A 14,163-nucleotide genomic window follows, 5' to 3' on the forward strand; every position below is an offset into this window, starting at 1 on the left:
AAGTTCTGGGTCCTGTTAAGTGGAGCTCTTCTTGTGTTTTTCAAATGTTCCCAATACCATTTCCTCTGAAAAGAGCACCTTTTCCAAATGTTTTCAGAAAAATCTATGGTAACTACGATTGATTTTATTTTGAGTTATTTGCTTGCAGTTTTTTGTTGTTGTTTTTTAAGCTAAGTATCAATGCCCATTTCCACAAAAGTTCAAACAAGAACTCACCACTTCCAGGTTTCTAAGCAGTAAAATTATCTCATAATTTACTTAAAAAGCGTACTGAAAAAACAGAAACATGGCTTTAGAGAGAAAATATTTAATCTGTTTCATGGAAAAAATGTACAAAGCTTTAGAAAACAGCTACTAGGCCTCAGTGCAGAGCATAAGCACATTCTCGCTTTCCACAGTCACGTTTTACACACTGATTCCATGACAGAGGCCACCGCACACTCGTTCCAAACAACCTTCTGTTAACACAGGTTCCTGAAAAAGTCACTGAAAACAGTCTTGAAATAAATGTAGAAATACAGTGTTGTATAAAAATATATTAATCTGGCTACACGAAACGCTTAAAAAATGCAAACCAAGTAAATTCTTTTAGAACTAGACCATGTCTAGAAATATCAATATATGTCCTTGTAAATTGGATTTTCATTGCATTTTTTCATCTTTGGAAAAAAAGAATAAATACAATCAAACCTTTGGAATGACAGGCATGAAGTCAGCACAGCAAACCAACTCTATTCTCAGAAATAAAACCACAACGTTATCAACACTAAAGAGGAGAAGCATTTGTCTTTAAAATTTGACAAATTTATGAATTGTTACAATTTGAAAGTAATTATATGTCACACAGAAAATTTGGATTTGTTCATAATCCACATGTCAAGTAATGACAGCAATTAAAACATTTCTAAACTGGCTTTTAATGGGCCTTAACAGTAAGAATTTAACATTTTTTTTATTAACCTACCTAAAATATAATTAGGAAGGTATACCTCAAAATACAGAAAAATTAATCTCAAAATCACATAGGATACATTTCCTTTGAAAACTGAGATATTAGGAATTCTAGGGGAAAAAAACTGACCACAGCAAAATCTGTATCTGTTATTTCTGTAACCACAGTTCCTCAGCGAAACTTCCATAGAAACTACTGTTGGTTTTAAAGAGAGGAAGCCTTAGGTGTGGAGAGGAAGTGGTAGGGTATTTTTTTACAGGTAAATGTGAATGCTGAATATCAGACGCATGCGTGAACAAAACGTTTCAACTCTATACACACAAAAACCTGTCAGCGTTTTGAACACTGTAATGGGCACAATAATGAACATCATGTACAGGTTTACAGAACCAAAAGGTTTCTGGTGGGACTCAGAGCAACTACAGGTTCTAAAAATAGAAGACTATTACATGACAGAACCCTACATTTTCAGAAAGGAACATTCTATTTTTATTCTTCATTATCACAATTTATCATGTTTTCTCCTACATACCTTAACATTTTTCATGAGCAGAGCATGCTAAAGAATCATACAAACAATGTTTACATTGAGCCTATTTAAATCTGAGAGCTAGTTTTTCTCTCCCCATCAGTATTATGAGGTCTTATCTTGCTTTATTTTGAATGTACTAGTAAATACATAACAAAGTATATTAAAAGCAAAAGAAAGTTGATCATTTGCCTGACTCGGTTTCAAATTTTGCATGTTAAAAAAATCTGACAATTTTGCTGAACTCTGTGTTACTGAACAACTCCTGGCCTGAAAATTGCTGCTTAGGGGAAGAATTCGTGCCACACCCTGGCAGTTACAGAAGTGCCCTGAGCACGGGTTTAGCTGCTGGTGTGGTGCTGTCCAGTGTGTGGGTGCGGGTACAGGCCGGGAAGGGTATTAGAAATAATTATGATTCCTCTTTTTTTTGGTTGTGGAACTTTCAACAGACTGGAACGTCCTTTGGTACGTAGACTTGAGAGGGACATGCCAGCAAAGAGGAGGGACACACCAAACAATGAATACCTGTAACTAGGCAAACATTCCACAAGTGTCTAGGGCTTTCGCTTTCCAACTCCAGCCCTGACGATAATTAAACTGAATCAGCAATGGAAGGGGTGCCGGCAGAGGCTGCCTCCTGTCCCAGCACTGAGGCGAGGCTCTGTAGTCAGAGGATGCAAAGCCCAAAGCAGCCAGGCCCACCCACAGTCTAGCACGGGAAAGAGCCAAGGCTGGCTGGGCGTGTCATACACATGGGGCAGATAAGCTGATCCCCTAACTTTTAACACCATTGGTTATAGTACCCTATTGCAAAGAAATGGGGGAAAAGCGAACTTTTATTTAGGAAAAAAGAGTGACTTATGGTAAGTGTGAATTCTTTATTTAAATTCTTTATGTGCCACACAAGAGGAGGAGGAATCTTGGTGACTAACAGTGAGAGGGGAAATTCTACTTTTAAAGGATGACAATACCCTTTTAAGTTGATGTACAGTTCCTTGTGGACTTTAGAAATAAGATTCAGCAAAATTAACAAATTCTAATATTACTTAATTTAAATTAACAAACTAACAATGAAAAGATGTTTATGTTTTTGTACCTGGATGACAATGAATCACTTGTTCCATTCCTTTAAGCTGGAATAATAGGCTGACTGGGGAGAACTTGACTGTAATGGAATTGCATCTATCTGAGTCACTGTTGGAGGAGAGGGTCTACATACCACAGTGTTATTTATGAAGTAAGCAGAGACCTCTGTGTGTGTTAACAGAATGACCAAATATTATGTTTCTAGAGCTCACTCTGCTTATTAAAACAAAATTTCCTTAAATATAAATGAGTATTTTGGGCTTGAGGCAGTTCTGTGCTACAAATTCAGTTAAACTTTATGATAAGGTCTTATAATTACCTTTTGAAAACCAATTAAAATGACATTGTTGGAACACTGAAAAGCTATTCAATCCTTTAATACACCCACCTGCCAAGAAAAAGTGGTTAGCATCTGGATTTGAGAATGATAGAGAAAATCTTTGGGGGAACAATTACAGATTGTTCCAAACTCTGAAAGATGAGTGCATAATGAAAAATCCCCAAAGCTAAAATAATTGAATGAATTTAATTTAAATATATATTTTTTTATTAATTTCAGAGAAGGGAGAGGGGGAGAGATAGAAACATCAATGATGAAAGAGAATCATTGATCAGCTGCCTCCTGCATGCCCCCAGTGGGGATCGAGCCCGCAACCCAGGCATGTGCCCTTGAACAGAATCAAACCTGGGACCCTTCAGTCCACAGGCCGCCACTCTATCCACTGAGCCAAATCGGCTAGAGCTAATTTAAATTTTAACCAATTATCAATAGGATTTTTTGGGTTCTTTGGATTGATTAGTTTCTAGATGTAACTATGAAAGATTTGTTAAGACAACAACTTTGAGAGGCAATACAGCCTCTTCCTAAATGGGGGATCTATTATGTTTGTGTAACGGTTTATAACTTCGTTGTGTCTCTGTTTCCTCATCAGGGAAATAAGAAAAAATAGTACCTCCCTCCTAAGGTGGTTGTGAAAATTAAATGAGTTAATACATATAAAGCACTTAGAAAAGTGCCAGGCACATAGTAAGCACTCAGGAAATGTAGCTATTATCCTTATTTACTTAAATACTGCAAAGGCTAAAGAAAGCATTCACAGAAGGAAACAAGTACTCCTAATTGCTCAGTTTATTCTCACTCTACATTTAGGAGTAGCGCTAGGAATGAGGAGACCTGTGTTCAAATAAAAGACCCACCAATCACCCCGTTCAGTCATTGGCGCCAGGCACCGCTGCAGCATCAGGCATGTTCTGGGGGATCTGACCTTGATATGCCACTGACATTCTAAAGCTGTTTCCTATGCTGCAAAATGGACATAACATCCACTTGTCTGATTCCTTAGGTTACCTGGAAGCTCAAATGAGGCAAAATGCATGAAGATTTTGTAAAGCACCATCCATAGTATGTTACAAGGATGTGGTTTTGGGTGAGTATGTCTAGACCCTCTCAAAAAACGTTTATGACTCTTAGTTCTAGAAGGTCTTTAAAATAAAAATTAAAAAACTGCAGATATGTTCCTTTATAACTATAATATAGTTTATAAAAGAGTAATATGCTTTATTATAAAACTGGATTTCTCATCTTGAATCCCAATTTCTGGTGAATATTAACATATCAGATAGTTGGTAGAGAAATTGTGGTTGCAGAGATAATGTCATTTGTTTATGGTCATAAATTATTACTAACTAAATCAATAACTAACAGCTTCATTAATTACTAAATGCTTTACAAATACTATTTCATTGAATCTTAGAGCAGCCCCATGAGGCAGGGGTAGTAGCCCCATTTTATAAGGTTAAGTCCAGTGACTGCAAAGTCCCTGCTCTTAACCACTACATCCCACTACACAGCAAAACACCAGCAGAAAAAGCCACAATCACTTCTGTCTTCACTGAGTCACATACTTAGAATTGGTAGATCCAAGAGCACTAAACTATGTTTTGATCTTTGGTAAGAAAAGTTATTTTATAATAAGTGCTTACTATTTAGCTCATTTAAAATCTTTCAAAAACATTTCCAGTTGTTTTTTAAATAACACATTGTTCACTGAAAAAAAGAACACAAAAGTAGAATTAAAATAAAAATATCAATAATTCCACCATTCAGAAAAACTAAGATGACATAGTTCCTCTGCATACATTTTTATGCAATTGTGAACTATGGAATTTAGGTTATTTTTTTGTTGTTGTTAATCCTCACCCGAGGATATTTTTGCATTAATTTTTAAAGAGAGCGAAAGGGGAGAAACACACAGAGAGAAACATCAATGTGAGAGACAACTGATTGGTTGCCTCCTGCACTTGCCCCAACCAGGGCTGGGGATGGAGCCTGCAACTGAGGTACATGCCCTTGACTGGAATCAAACCCGGGGGACCTTCAGTCCACAGGCTGACGCTCTATCCACTGAACCAAACCAGCCAGGGCAGAATTTTGTTGATTTTTGATGATGATTCTTAACTATGATGCCAATATAGTGGTTAGATTGAACATTTTTTAATTTCAATTAAACATAGTTTAATTGCAGATATAAACTAAGGGTAACTTTTGTATAAGCAGACAATTATTATATTACAGCAATAGTATTTTCAATATCTTTCCCAATTTTTTAACTATGGAGAAACAAGCAGAAAATATCTTATTTCAGTGGTGTTAGAGCTCAAAAATATATTGGCCATAAGAGAAACTTCTGTGAGAAATTCCTGAGTTGATCTTTGTATCTGTGTGTATATACACATACATATATACATATGCATACACTCATCCACACATATTAAACCCCTTTTGTAGCTGTAAGATTTATAGTTTTCTCCAGCCTGACAATACTATAACTAAATATATTATTATAATAGTTAAGGAGAAAATTTTTTTTAGTCAATGAACTTTGCCAAAGTTATACTTACGGGTGATTAAACTATCAACTTTTCCCTTGTGAATAGTTGTTAAATATTTGCTTGAGACAGCATATTCAAGATTAGCAAAACTCTTTTCAGGGATCATGTCAATCCAAAGTATAAATGCAGAAAAAAAATTCTACCATCTGTGAAATGCTATAAATAGTGGCAAACCAGTAGAATAATTTAGGGCAAAGATTCCAGGTATTATGTCAAAGTGTGTGTAATGCCACTCACCTGGCATCATGATTAAGGTGACTTACATTGGTTATCATCATTTATGCAGGAGAAAAGCAAAAGTTAAAAATATACACATTCCTATAGTAAAGAGAAAACAGACAAGGATCAAGAAATTTTTAAAAATAAACCTTCTCATACTTCCTCTATGTAAGAGGTTTATGTTAGTCACAAATTCTAGGAAGTTATTTCTATTGCTTTAGTATGATTTGCAAAAAATCCTGCTAATTATATAAATATTTGGAATGTGAAAAAAAAATGCAGGCTGGTGGCTGGGTAAGAATAAGAATGTTCATTAAAACTGTACTTTGAAAGTCAAATACTAACCTAAAACACTGTCTAAACAAATATTTTTGGGTTTTTAATGTACATGAAAATGCATACAATATGTCTGTGTACAATGTTAAAAAATTATTAGCAGATATATCTGGATTATCAAGTTAAAATTGTATAAACTTATTTTAGAGAGTGAAACAGTTTATATCCTTAAATAGGAAAAGATAAAGTAAAAATATTCTCATCCTATCCAACTGGCAATGAGATGTATCATAATCAAATGGTATTAAAAAATGGCCATGGCCTATTTGCCTTTTATTATAGAACTTTTTTTATTTTGAGGAAAGGTTTATGAGGTAAATACATATAATTTTAAACAGAATTCTTTACATTTCTACCTCTCTTTAAATAGCACTAGCAGGTTACAAATGAAGTCCAAGTCCTAATCTGTGCATTTCCTTACTGCAGAGATTTAGGTAACCTGAATAAAGAGAGGTAGGATGTTCAATTATATTTCAAAAAAATAACAGAAAATAGGTAGATGGTGGTGCTTAAAAGATTATATTTCAAATTTTAGCACTGTTTTTGAAGGGGGAAAGGGATACTGTCTATAAATATTTATTGAATGTGGTTCATCTGATTTTTAAAAAACTTGTAAGCTGATTAACCACAAACCTGTTGAATCAGTTTTAGTAAAAATAAGAATAGGCTTTTAAATAGTTATAAAGAGACATTATGATAAAAAAAAAACTTTCAATATCTTTTGGGGTTAAAAAAAACCCAAGTGTTACCAAATCCCTGTATGTTTCAACCTTAATATTTTAAAGAGTAACATATTAGGATATATATTATACATATTAATAGCATGAAAGTGCATTACATGGAATTCACTTTGAAGGCTTAGAAGTAATTTTAAAAAATATCACAATAAATGATCGTTAACTTAAATTCTGAGTATGGGACCTGAAAATCCTGGAACCCAACAAATCTGCATTTAATGCCTACACATAAAATGTGAATTTCTAAAACAGACCATGATTCAGCTGTCACAATTCTTTATCATTAAAAAATATCACAGGAATGTGACTCTAAATCTTTTCTCCTTGAAAGTCCTATTTCTGAGGACTCATTCATTACCTGGTAAGGTTGTTTATTCAGGAAACAGTTCAGGGAGTGAGTCTGTATGTCCTCAGAGACTTTTCTGTATAGAGTTGTAAGGCATTAACAATGGTAAGTTAGAAGAGCAAGTAACATAATAAAAATAGAAATTCTCTTTTCAATGTATTTCAACTGAGAAAACCACAGAAGAGAACGAAGAACACATTTACCACCCAGGTCCTCTAAGCTTCTACTCTGAGAAAAGATTTTGCGGGGAGGGAGAGGCTTAGAACAGACCTTATGCCCTGAATGTCAGGTGTCCTTATACGAACATGTGGACTGGATCTCGGGTACTCTTTAAAGTTATTGTGAAATTACACATTTAAGTGTGCTGCTCGCTATTAATAAAGGTAGAAAAAGTTAGTTAAAATATTTGATATCATTGTTATCAGCAAGCACTGCAAATTATCTCATGATAATATTCTATACTATAAGTGTGGACTTAAGTCATGTGTCAAATAGCAGCATAGATTACAACATAGTTCAGACAACAGTCAGTGACTTAGTTGGTACAGCCAGAACAACGGAATTTGCTTATAATAAATAATTAAATAAGGAGCATAGCTGTACTTTACTATCAGCTGCTAGAACTGAGAATTGGGTTTCTTGGTATCCAGAGGCAGGAGTGAAGTTTCTTGTCATAAGTTACAGTTGACAGTGAGGATGGAGAACAGACGGCTGTGGAGACCGGTTGCTAGCTTGCTTGCTAAAACGCGTACTTGAGCTCTACTGGAGCTGTGCAGCCTTGCTGTGCATCGCTTATCTGTAAAGGCTGACTGAACAAAACTCCCTTCATCATACAGGCACTGCTGTCTGCGCTGCAGTAATAAAGAAACACGCTGACAGATACAACGGCTTCAGGTGACAAGCAATTCCCAGGAATCTGCAGTGAGATGGTTGGTTGATTGGCGATGTTCTCTATTTCGCCAGATGGCACCTGTCCTTGAAGAAGCCATTCATTGCCTAAAAGGTAAAAAGGTAAATTATTAAGACTGTATAAGAAAGATAAAAAGTATTCAGGAAGCCAGAACCGGTTTGGCTCAGTGGATAGAGCATCGGCCTGCGGACTCAGGGGTCCCAGGTTCGATTCCGGTCAAGGGCATGTACCTTGGTTGCGGGCACATCCCCAGTGGGAGATGTGCAGGAGGCAGCTGATCGATGTTTCTCTCACATCGATGTTTCTAACTCTCTATCCCTCTCCCTTCCTCTCTGTAGAAAATCAATAAAACATATTTTTAAAAAAAAAAAAAAAAAAAAAAAAAAAAAAAGAAAAGTATTCAGGAATATAATATGAAAACTACAAAAAAATCTAGGGAATACAAATGTATGTTTAACTCTGCAGTGACTTGCAAATTGAGATTATGATACATTATTGTCTATCAAAAGGTAATAATAAAAAGTAACACTGATTTTTTAGAAATAGTAATACTGCATATATTATTCTAATGTAAAAACTAAGAGATTATGTCTACTTCCTTATTACATAAAACTCTTCCAAGACTTAATACATATAGATCTATATAACAGAAGTCTAATAAACCACTAAAAACTTTAATCTTCTAGTATTTAAAAACGTTAAATGTCTTTATTCATCTAGTGCCTTCTGTCAGAAGGAACACATGCACCACACTAGGAAGCACATGCTTACAGACACTCAGCTTTAGAGGGGGTTAGAGATCAAGAGCCAGCAGATGGGAAGTGCAGGGCAGGCTTTCCTGACGTCTTAGGTAGAGTACACTGAGTGTAATCTAATGACTGATCGATGGCTCCTGAAAAAAATGGAACCACCTATTGAGTAGTGATGAGGTTCTAGGCCTACTCTTTAGCTTTCCTGTCTCTTTCTTTTGACCTCAGGATGAGCCAACACTCAGAGCACCCGTCTTTAGTTTACTGCATCTATTATTCTGTTGACTAAAAAATCAAACTTGAGAAAAACATGCCAAATAAGAGTAAGGAGAAGGGGAAAGGTGAAAATCTAAAGAGTTAAATCCAGAGCTTTTATGCAGGAACTTTTAAACAATTATCTTAAAATGATCTTTAAAATTCTTTGGCCTCCTTTATTTCTGTACTGAGGAGTGTTTTATTTTATTGAATGTTTGATTTTGCTAAACAGCAGGCTGGTGGGAAACTTTTTATATCTTAAATCAAACAGCAAAGTAAACTGGGCCTTTTTAATACCTAATTCTTGAAATAAACACAGAATGTTTCTTTAGATATTTCTCAGATACGTCATACATGCGATTTGTGAAGTTATAATATGCTAGTGGTGCTTTGTTTTTATGCTGGGTATTTTTTGTTTGTTTGTTTGTTTTTGGCTTAAAACCTTCACATATGCTGAAAACTAAGATTATACAGACCAAAATTTAGTTAAAAATAAGTGATTCTGTTTCTAAATAACTGGCCAAGAAAAAATGTCCTTTAATCATAGGTGTATAAATGTACCCTATAAAATAATTTCCAAAAATCTTATTTGCTCCTATACAATAAAAATGGAACCAATATCTTAGACAAGTGGTAAAATAGCTAAGAATTTGCTCTATAAACTACTTCACTTTCCTTTAATACTATCCCTATTTATAGTCCAATGAATCAACATTAATTTGTGTGTTTGACAAAACAGAGTTAAACATGTCAATATCTTATTTTAAAAATCAATACACTGCTCTGTTTCACACAGAGAAGTTAACAGTGATCTCCAAATGATGTAATGCTTCCAGGCCAATGGACACAGGCAGAGCAGCTAAACTGGCTGTTGAGAACTTGCCTGAATTACGGAGGCATGAGGAGTGGTCACGGTCTGAGTACTCTTCTGTCTGCAAAGCCAGCTCCAAACACCCTCCTAGTACTGCAGGACTCAGCCCCCTCTGGTGTGGGGAGTAAGGAGATGTTCCACACAGGCTCAGATACCCCAGAGCCAGACTCCCAAGCTCAAACCCAGCAGTTCCTCCTGGCTAGCCTACCAAGATCTCTCTGTTCTCTTGGTATGGACACCAAGTGTGTTGTTGCAGGGCAGTAGTTGCTGCCTGAGAATGCACCAAGGTAAGAAGGCACAGAGCCTGGATCTGGGTAACGTACAAAAGAAAAGTGTGTGAGAGGGCACGAGGGAGGAGGGTCAGGGAGGAAATGGAAGATTGAGTGAGAACGTGTGAAAGAGCGTGGGAGACTAGGACAGAGGAAGATCATGAGAGACAAGTCAGCATTTAGTTCTGGACAACTAATATTTTACTTTAAAGTTAGGGTCCAGTCTGTTAGAGCGGCTAGAGAGCACTGCTGTAAGGCAGGCAGGTCACTGATTCCTTATTACAAACTGATAAGTTCACACTGATTGAAACACACACTCAAAGCTTCACCTAATTTACAGTAACTGAGTACTTTGAAAATAGGCTCAAACAAGAAGTATTCTTAGATTAAAAGGATACAAATTATTAGCCTGGATTCTGCTCATAGTAATTCATTTGTTTTCAATTACACACCCTCCAAAAATGTTGTATTTTTCTACTTGAATGGCATACTTTTAAAATATGGCTTTGGAACCTGTTTTCTTGTAGGAAGCGAGTAATGGAGCATTAATTCTGTCTGGCATCTCTAAAGAAGAAAATGTGGCTTCAGGCTTAGTAACTGGTAAGTCAAGTCTTAATGATACTATTATATTGAAATAAAATAAACAGCATTTGAAAGCTCTAAAACATTTCATAGATGCTATCTTGAAAAGCAAAAGATAACACAACCAAAGAACTGAATTGGAAAGAGCTCATGTCATTTCTTCAGTGAAAAGCAAGCATATGTTTTTAAAAATATATACTAAAGGGGAAAATCAACTTAATTCTTTAGAACAGAATCTGTGAGATTCTATTACTGAAAGGCATAGTGGCAAACACAGTGAATACTGGATAAGGACTGTGGAGACCCATGTGGACGGCACATGACCTGCCACTGTAGCAAACTACTCAACACTCACCTGCACTGCCTGCACCCTGTGGCTACACTTGGCTGGAGAGAAACAGCCTCCATGTGGACTAGTCTGGCTTTCCATCCTTGACGGGTAGCCTCCAGCTATTCAGCAATCACACTGCTTTTCCTTCATGTACTCACCCTCCCATCCTCCTGGATGACCCTCTTCTCTCTTCAAACCTCCAAAACCTTCTCCCCTCTCACTCACTCTGTTGATGGCCTGTGCTTCCCAAGAAAACAGAAGCATCAGAAAAGGGCCTCCACAAACCCTACCCCACAGCTCTGGGACACACAGGGGCTTTCTCTCCTAACTGTGCAAATGCCCACAATCTATTGTGCACCTGGTCCCACCACATCTCATCAACTCTTTCTCTATTGGATCTTTGCCATCGATAAACATGCTCTCTAACTCCATTCCCTCTTCTAGCAACTGCTCTATTTTCTCTTATCTTTGCAGCTAAACTCCTGAGTTATTTGGATTTGCTTTCTCTAGTTCTCCTATTCTGTTTTCACCTCCATCATTCAGAGGACATCAACTAACTCTCTGACATTAAATCAATGATCAATTCTTAGTCTTTATCTTACCTGATCTGTTAATAACTCTTGACGCAGCTGGACATTCTCTGGGTTTTGCTCCTGCTTGCTTCCCTGGTCCCTCTCCTCCCTCTGTGCTCTGCATGTTGGAGTGCTCTAGCATGGTGCCACTCCAAGGATAGTCCGTGGACTGTACTCATTCACAGACCATGAGGTAAGTACAGACACTGAGAGTAAGGTTTAGAAACTTCCAGAACATCCAAATGGGTAATTGGTGGGGTTTTGAACTTTCTTTTTAAAAAAATGAAATTAATTTTTAAGACTAACAACTCTATAGCTAGTTTGAGCGGAAGTAGCACAATGGAAAAGACAAAACCAATTATAAGCAGAACTGGGTTCAAATTCCATTTTTGGCCTAATTCCATATATGTCCTTGAGCATTTACCATAATTAGTACCAGCAGTTATTATAATCACTATTTCTTTGAGCCATCAGTCCTCCTCATAATAGAAGGTGCCTTTCACAGCTCTAACATTGGAGGACCTATCATTCTGAGACCACAGAGGTCAGCCTCGGGTGATGGACTTGCCTAGTAGCAAATGCAGGCAATTATGATTGAGTAATTTTGGATGAGTTACACTGTTTTTTAATAAAAGAGATAAAAATTTCAAAGACTAAAGAAAACTGCTAAAGTGGGGTTAGATCTAGATCTATTTTGTCACAAGACTTCCCTCAAATGTTGCCCAACTAGAGAGTAAAAATATCATATACAAATGAGAAAGATTAAACATCAAGAATTTATGGAATATTTGCATTTGCAAGATTATTCACATACCTTCAGCTGTTAGAAACCAGCAACTGGGTGCCCCTTCAGTGAGCTTTGTTCCTAACGGGAGGTCTAATCTCAGCTGGAACTGCAGAGTCTGTCCCGGAGATGCAGCCATGGGGGGGAGTTGAACAGCTGGAGCTGATTTCGGCAGTTTGGGTACTGTCTGTTTTTCTACTTTTTCTACTAGGAACGGGCCATCTACCACAGCATTTCCAGAGCTGAAGACCGGGAGCTAGGAAATAAGAAAATGTGTTTATTCAAGCACAGGTACTTTACAATAATTGTAGAGTGAGGGTTTATTTTTAGACTTCAGGCTGAAATGAGGTTTAGAAATATATTTTGTTTTGGCAAAAAAATTACCAACACTTACGAATGAAAAAGAAATTAATTGTTCAATATGTTTATAGATGGCAGAAAATTAAAACTATATCAATTTAAATGTAGTGGATATAATATACATCCTTTTATAATTTTCATTGCCAACTGTATGATGCCATTCATATATCAGCTCTGTATCACAAGAAATTACATGCTTTAAAATAAAAACAAATTGTCATCATAATATACCTTGGAAATTCCTAGAATTTTAGGAAAAACAAACTCTTGCATTTTTAAAAAATTTTATTGGAGACCATGTGTATATCTTTAAAAATTGATGAGAACTTTTTTCTATCTTATTTTCAATGTCTTGAGAAACATGGCTTCTACAGCTTCCTTGGGAAGACCATTTGGTAATGGATTCACCATAGGAAACAAGGATTACATGCTAATTTAAGAATCAATAAAAATAAGACTAAACAACCCAACCCACACAGTATGTGAGGGTAATTGTGTCAGTGTGTCCACATACTTAAAAACAGAGGAGTCCTTTTTTTTTTCTTTCCTTTTCTGAAAGTTCAAAATCTTTCCAACCCCCAGTATCTTTCTCAATCACTCTAGACACAAATGGAATTTTTACTTAAAGAAAATACGATATCCTTCACACAGACATTCACATACTCTTCTACCTACATGCTTCACTTTCACAACTGGAGACGGACTAACCAAAAGTGCAGTCAGTGCTAAACATCTTAAAGTCACTCATAAAATGGTACCTTTAAGATTACTTACCACAGAAATTGTTTTTGTTTCTAAATCCATCACTTTAATCTGATGATTATTAGTGTCTGCTACATATAGTAACTCGCCATTCTCTCCAATACACAGGCCCCCTGGTTCATTAAAGGTCGACTCGGTGAAACTGGAACTGACATTACTTGCATCTCCAGTTCCTGCTAATGTTGTACACTGTTTTGTTTTTGGATCCACAACTTTAATCTAAAAAGAATGAAAAAAAATCATATGTCTGAAACTCAAGCTCATGTTTGTAGTATGGAAAAGTACAGTATCAAGCAAGCCAGAGAATTTTTGCTTATTAGTATTCTTTAAAAAAATCATAGGAAAATAGGCATTTCCACATTTTCTTGAAAAAGCCAAACATTCAAATTATAGTCTAAGGGGAGAGCTGAAAACCATGTAAAATCCCCAGCTACATCTTACCCTCTGGAAATAAACTTGGATGAAATTTTTTTAAGTTTCAAAATATTATTCTCTTTTCTCAAAATGGGATACGGTTGGACTGACTTCTCATGAGCATCTAACATTGGCTGAGGATTTGCTACTTATGTGAACCTTAATGATTTCCTTTGTCTCAACTGTATTAAATTTATAGTCTTTCAT

At 36.2% G+C, this 14,163-nt stretch overlaps 1 protein-coding gene and 1 long non-coding RNA gene across 4 annotated transcripts in view; one reads left to right on the top strand and one right to left on the bottom strand.

The window, feature by feature from the left end:
- Positions 1 to 291: 291 nt before the first annotated feature.
- The window catches only part of NHLRC2 (NHL repeat containing 2), a 43,925-nt gene continuing 30,053 nt past the window's right edge, over positions 292 to 14,163 (bottom strand). For both annotated transcript variants that reach the window (XM_070432223.1, XM_070432225.1), the window contains 3 exons: positions 13,555 to 13,761; positions 12,451 to 12,676; positions 292 to 8,093 (listed from right to left, as the gene is read on the bottom strand). In XM_070432223.1, the coding sequence (XP_070288324.1) occupies positions 7,837 to 8,093; positions 12,451 to 12,676; positions 13,555 to 13,761 (690 nt within the window). In that variant the 3' untranslated portion in view covers positions 292 to 7,836. The remainder of the gene's footprint in view (positions 8,094 to 12,450; positions 12,677 to 13,554; positions 13,762 to 14,163) is intronic.
- LOC139021720 (uncharacterized) lies at positions 7,939 to 14,145 on the top strand. 2 transcript variants are annotated; one of them, XR_011473541.1, is made up of 4 exons: positions 7,939 to 8,108; positions 10,679 to 10,751; positions 12,632 to 12,711; positions 13,651 to 14,145. It is a non-coding gene; the product is annotated as an uncharacterized lncRNA (long non-coding RNA). The 2 variants fall into 2 exon arrangements; XR_011473540.1 differs by having other exon boundaries at positions 7,939 to 8,100.

The sequence above is a fragment of the Myotis yumanensis genome, unplaced genomic scaffold, assembly GCF_028538775.1.
Source record: "Myotis yumanensis isolate MYYU_CA2020_CCGP unplaced genomic scaffold, mMyoYum1.0.hap1 SCAF_13, whole genome shotgun sequence".
In the NCBI taxonomy this organism is placed as follows: domain Eukaryota; kingdom Metazoa; phylum Chordata; class Mammalia; order Chiroptera; family Vespertilionidae; genus Myotis; species Myotis yumanensis.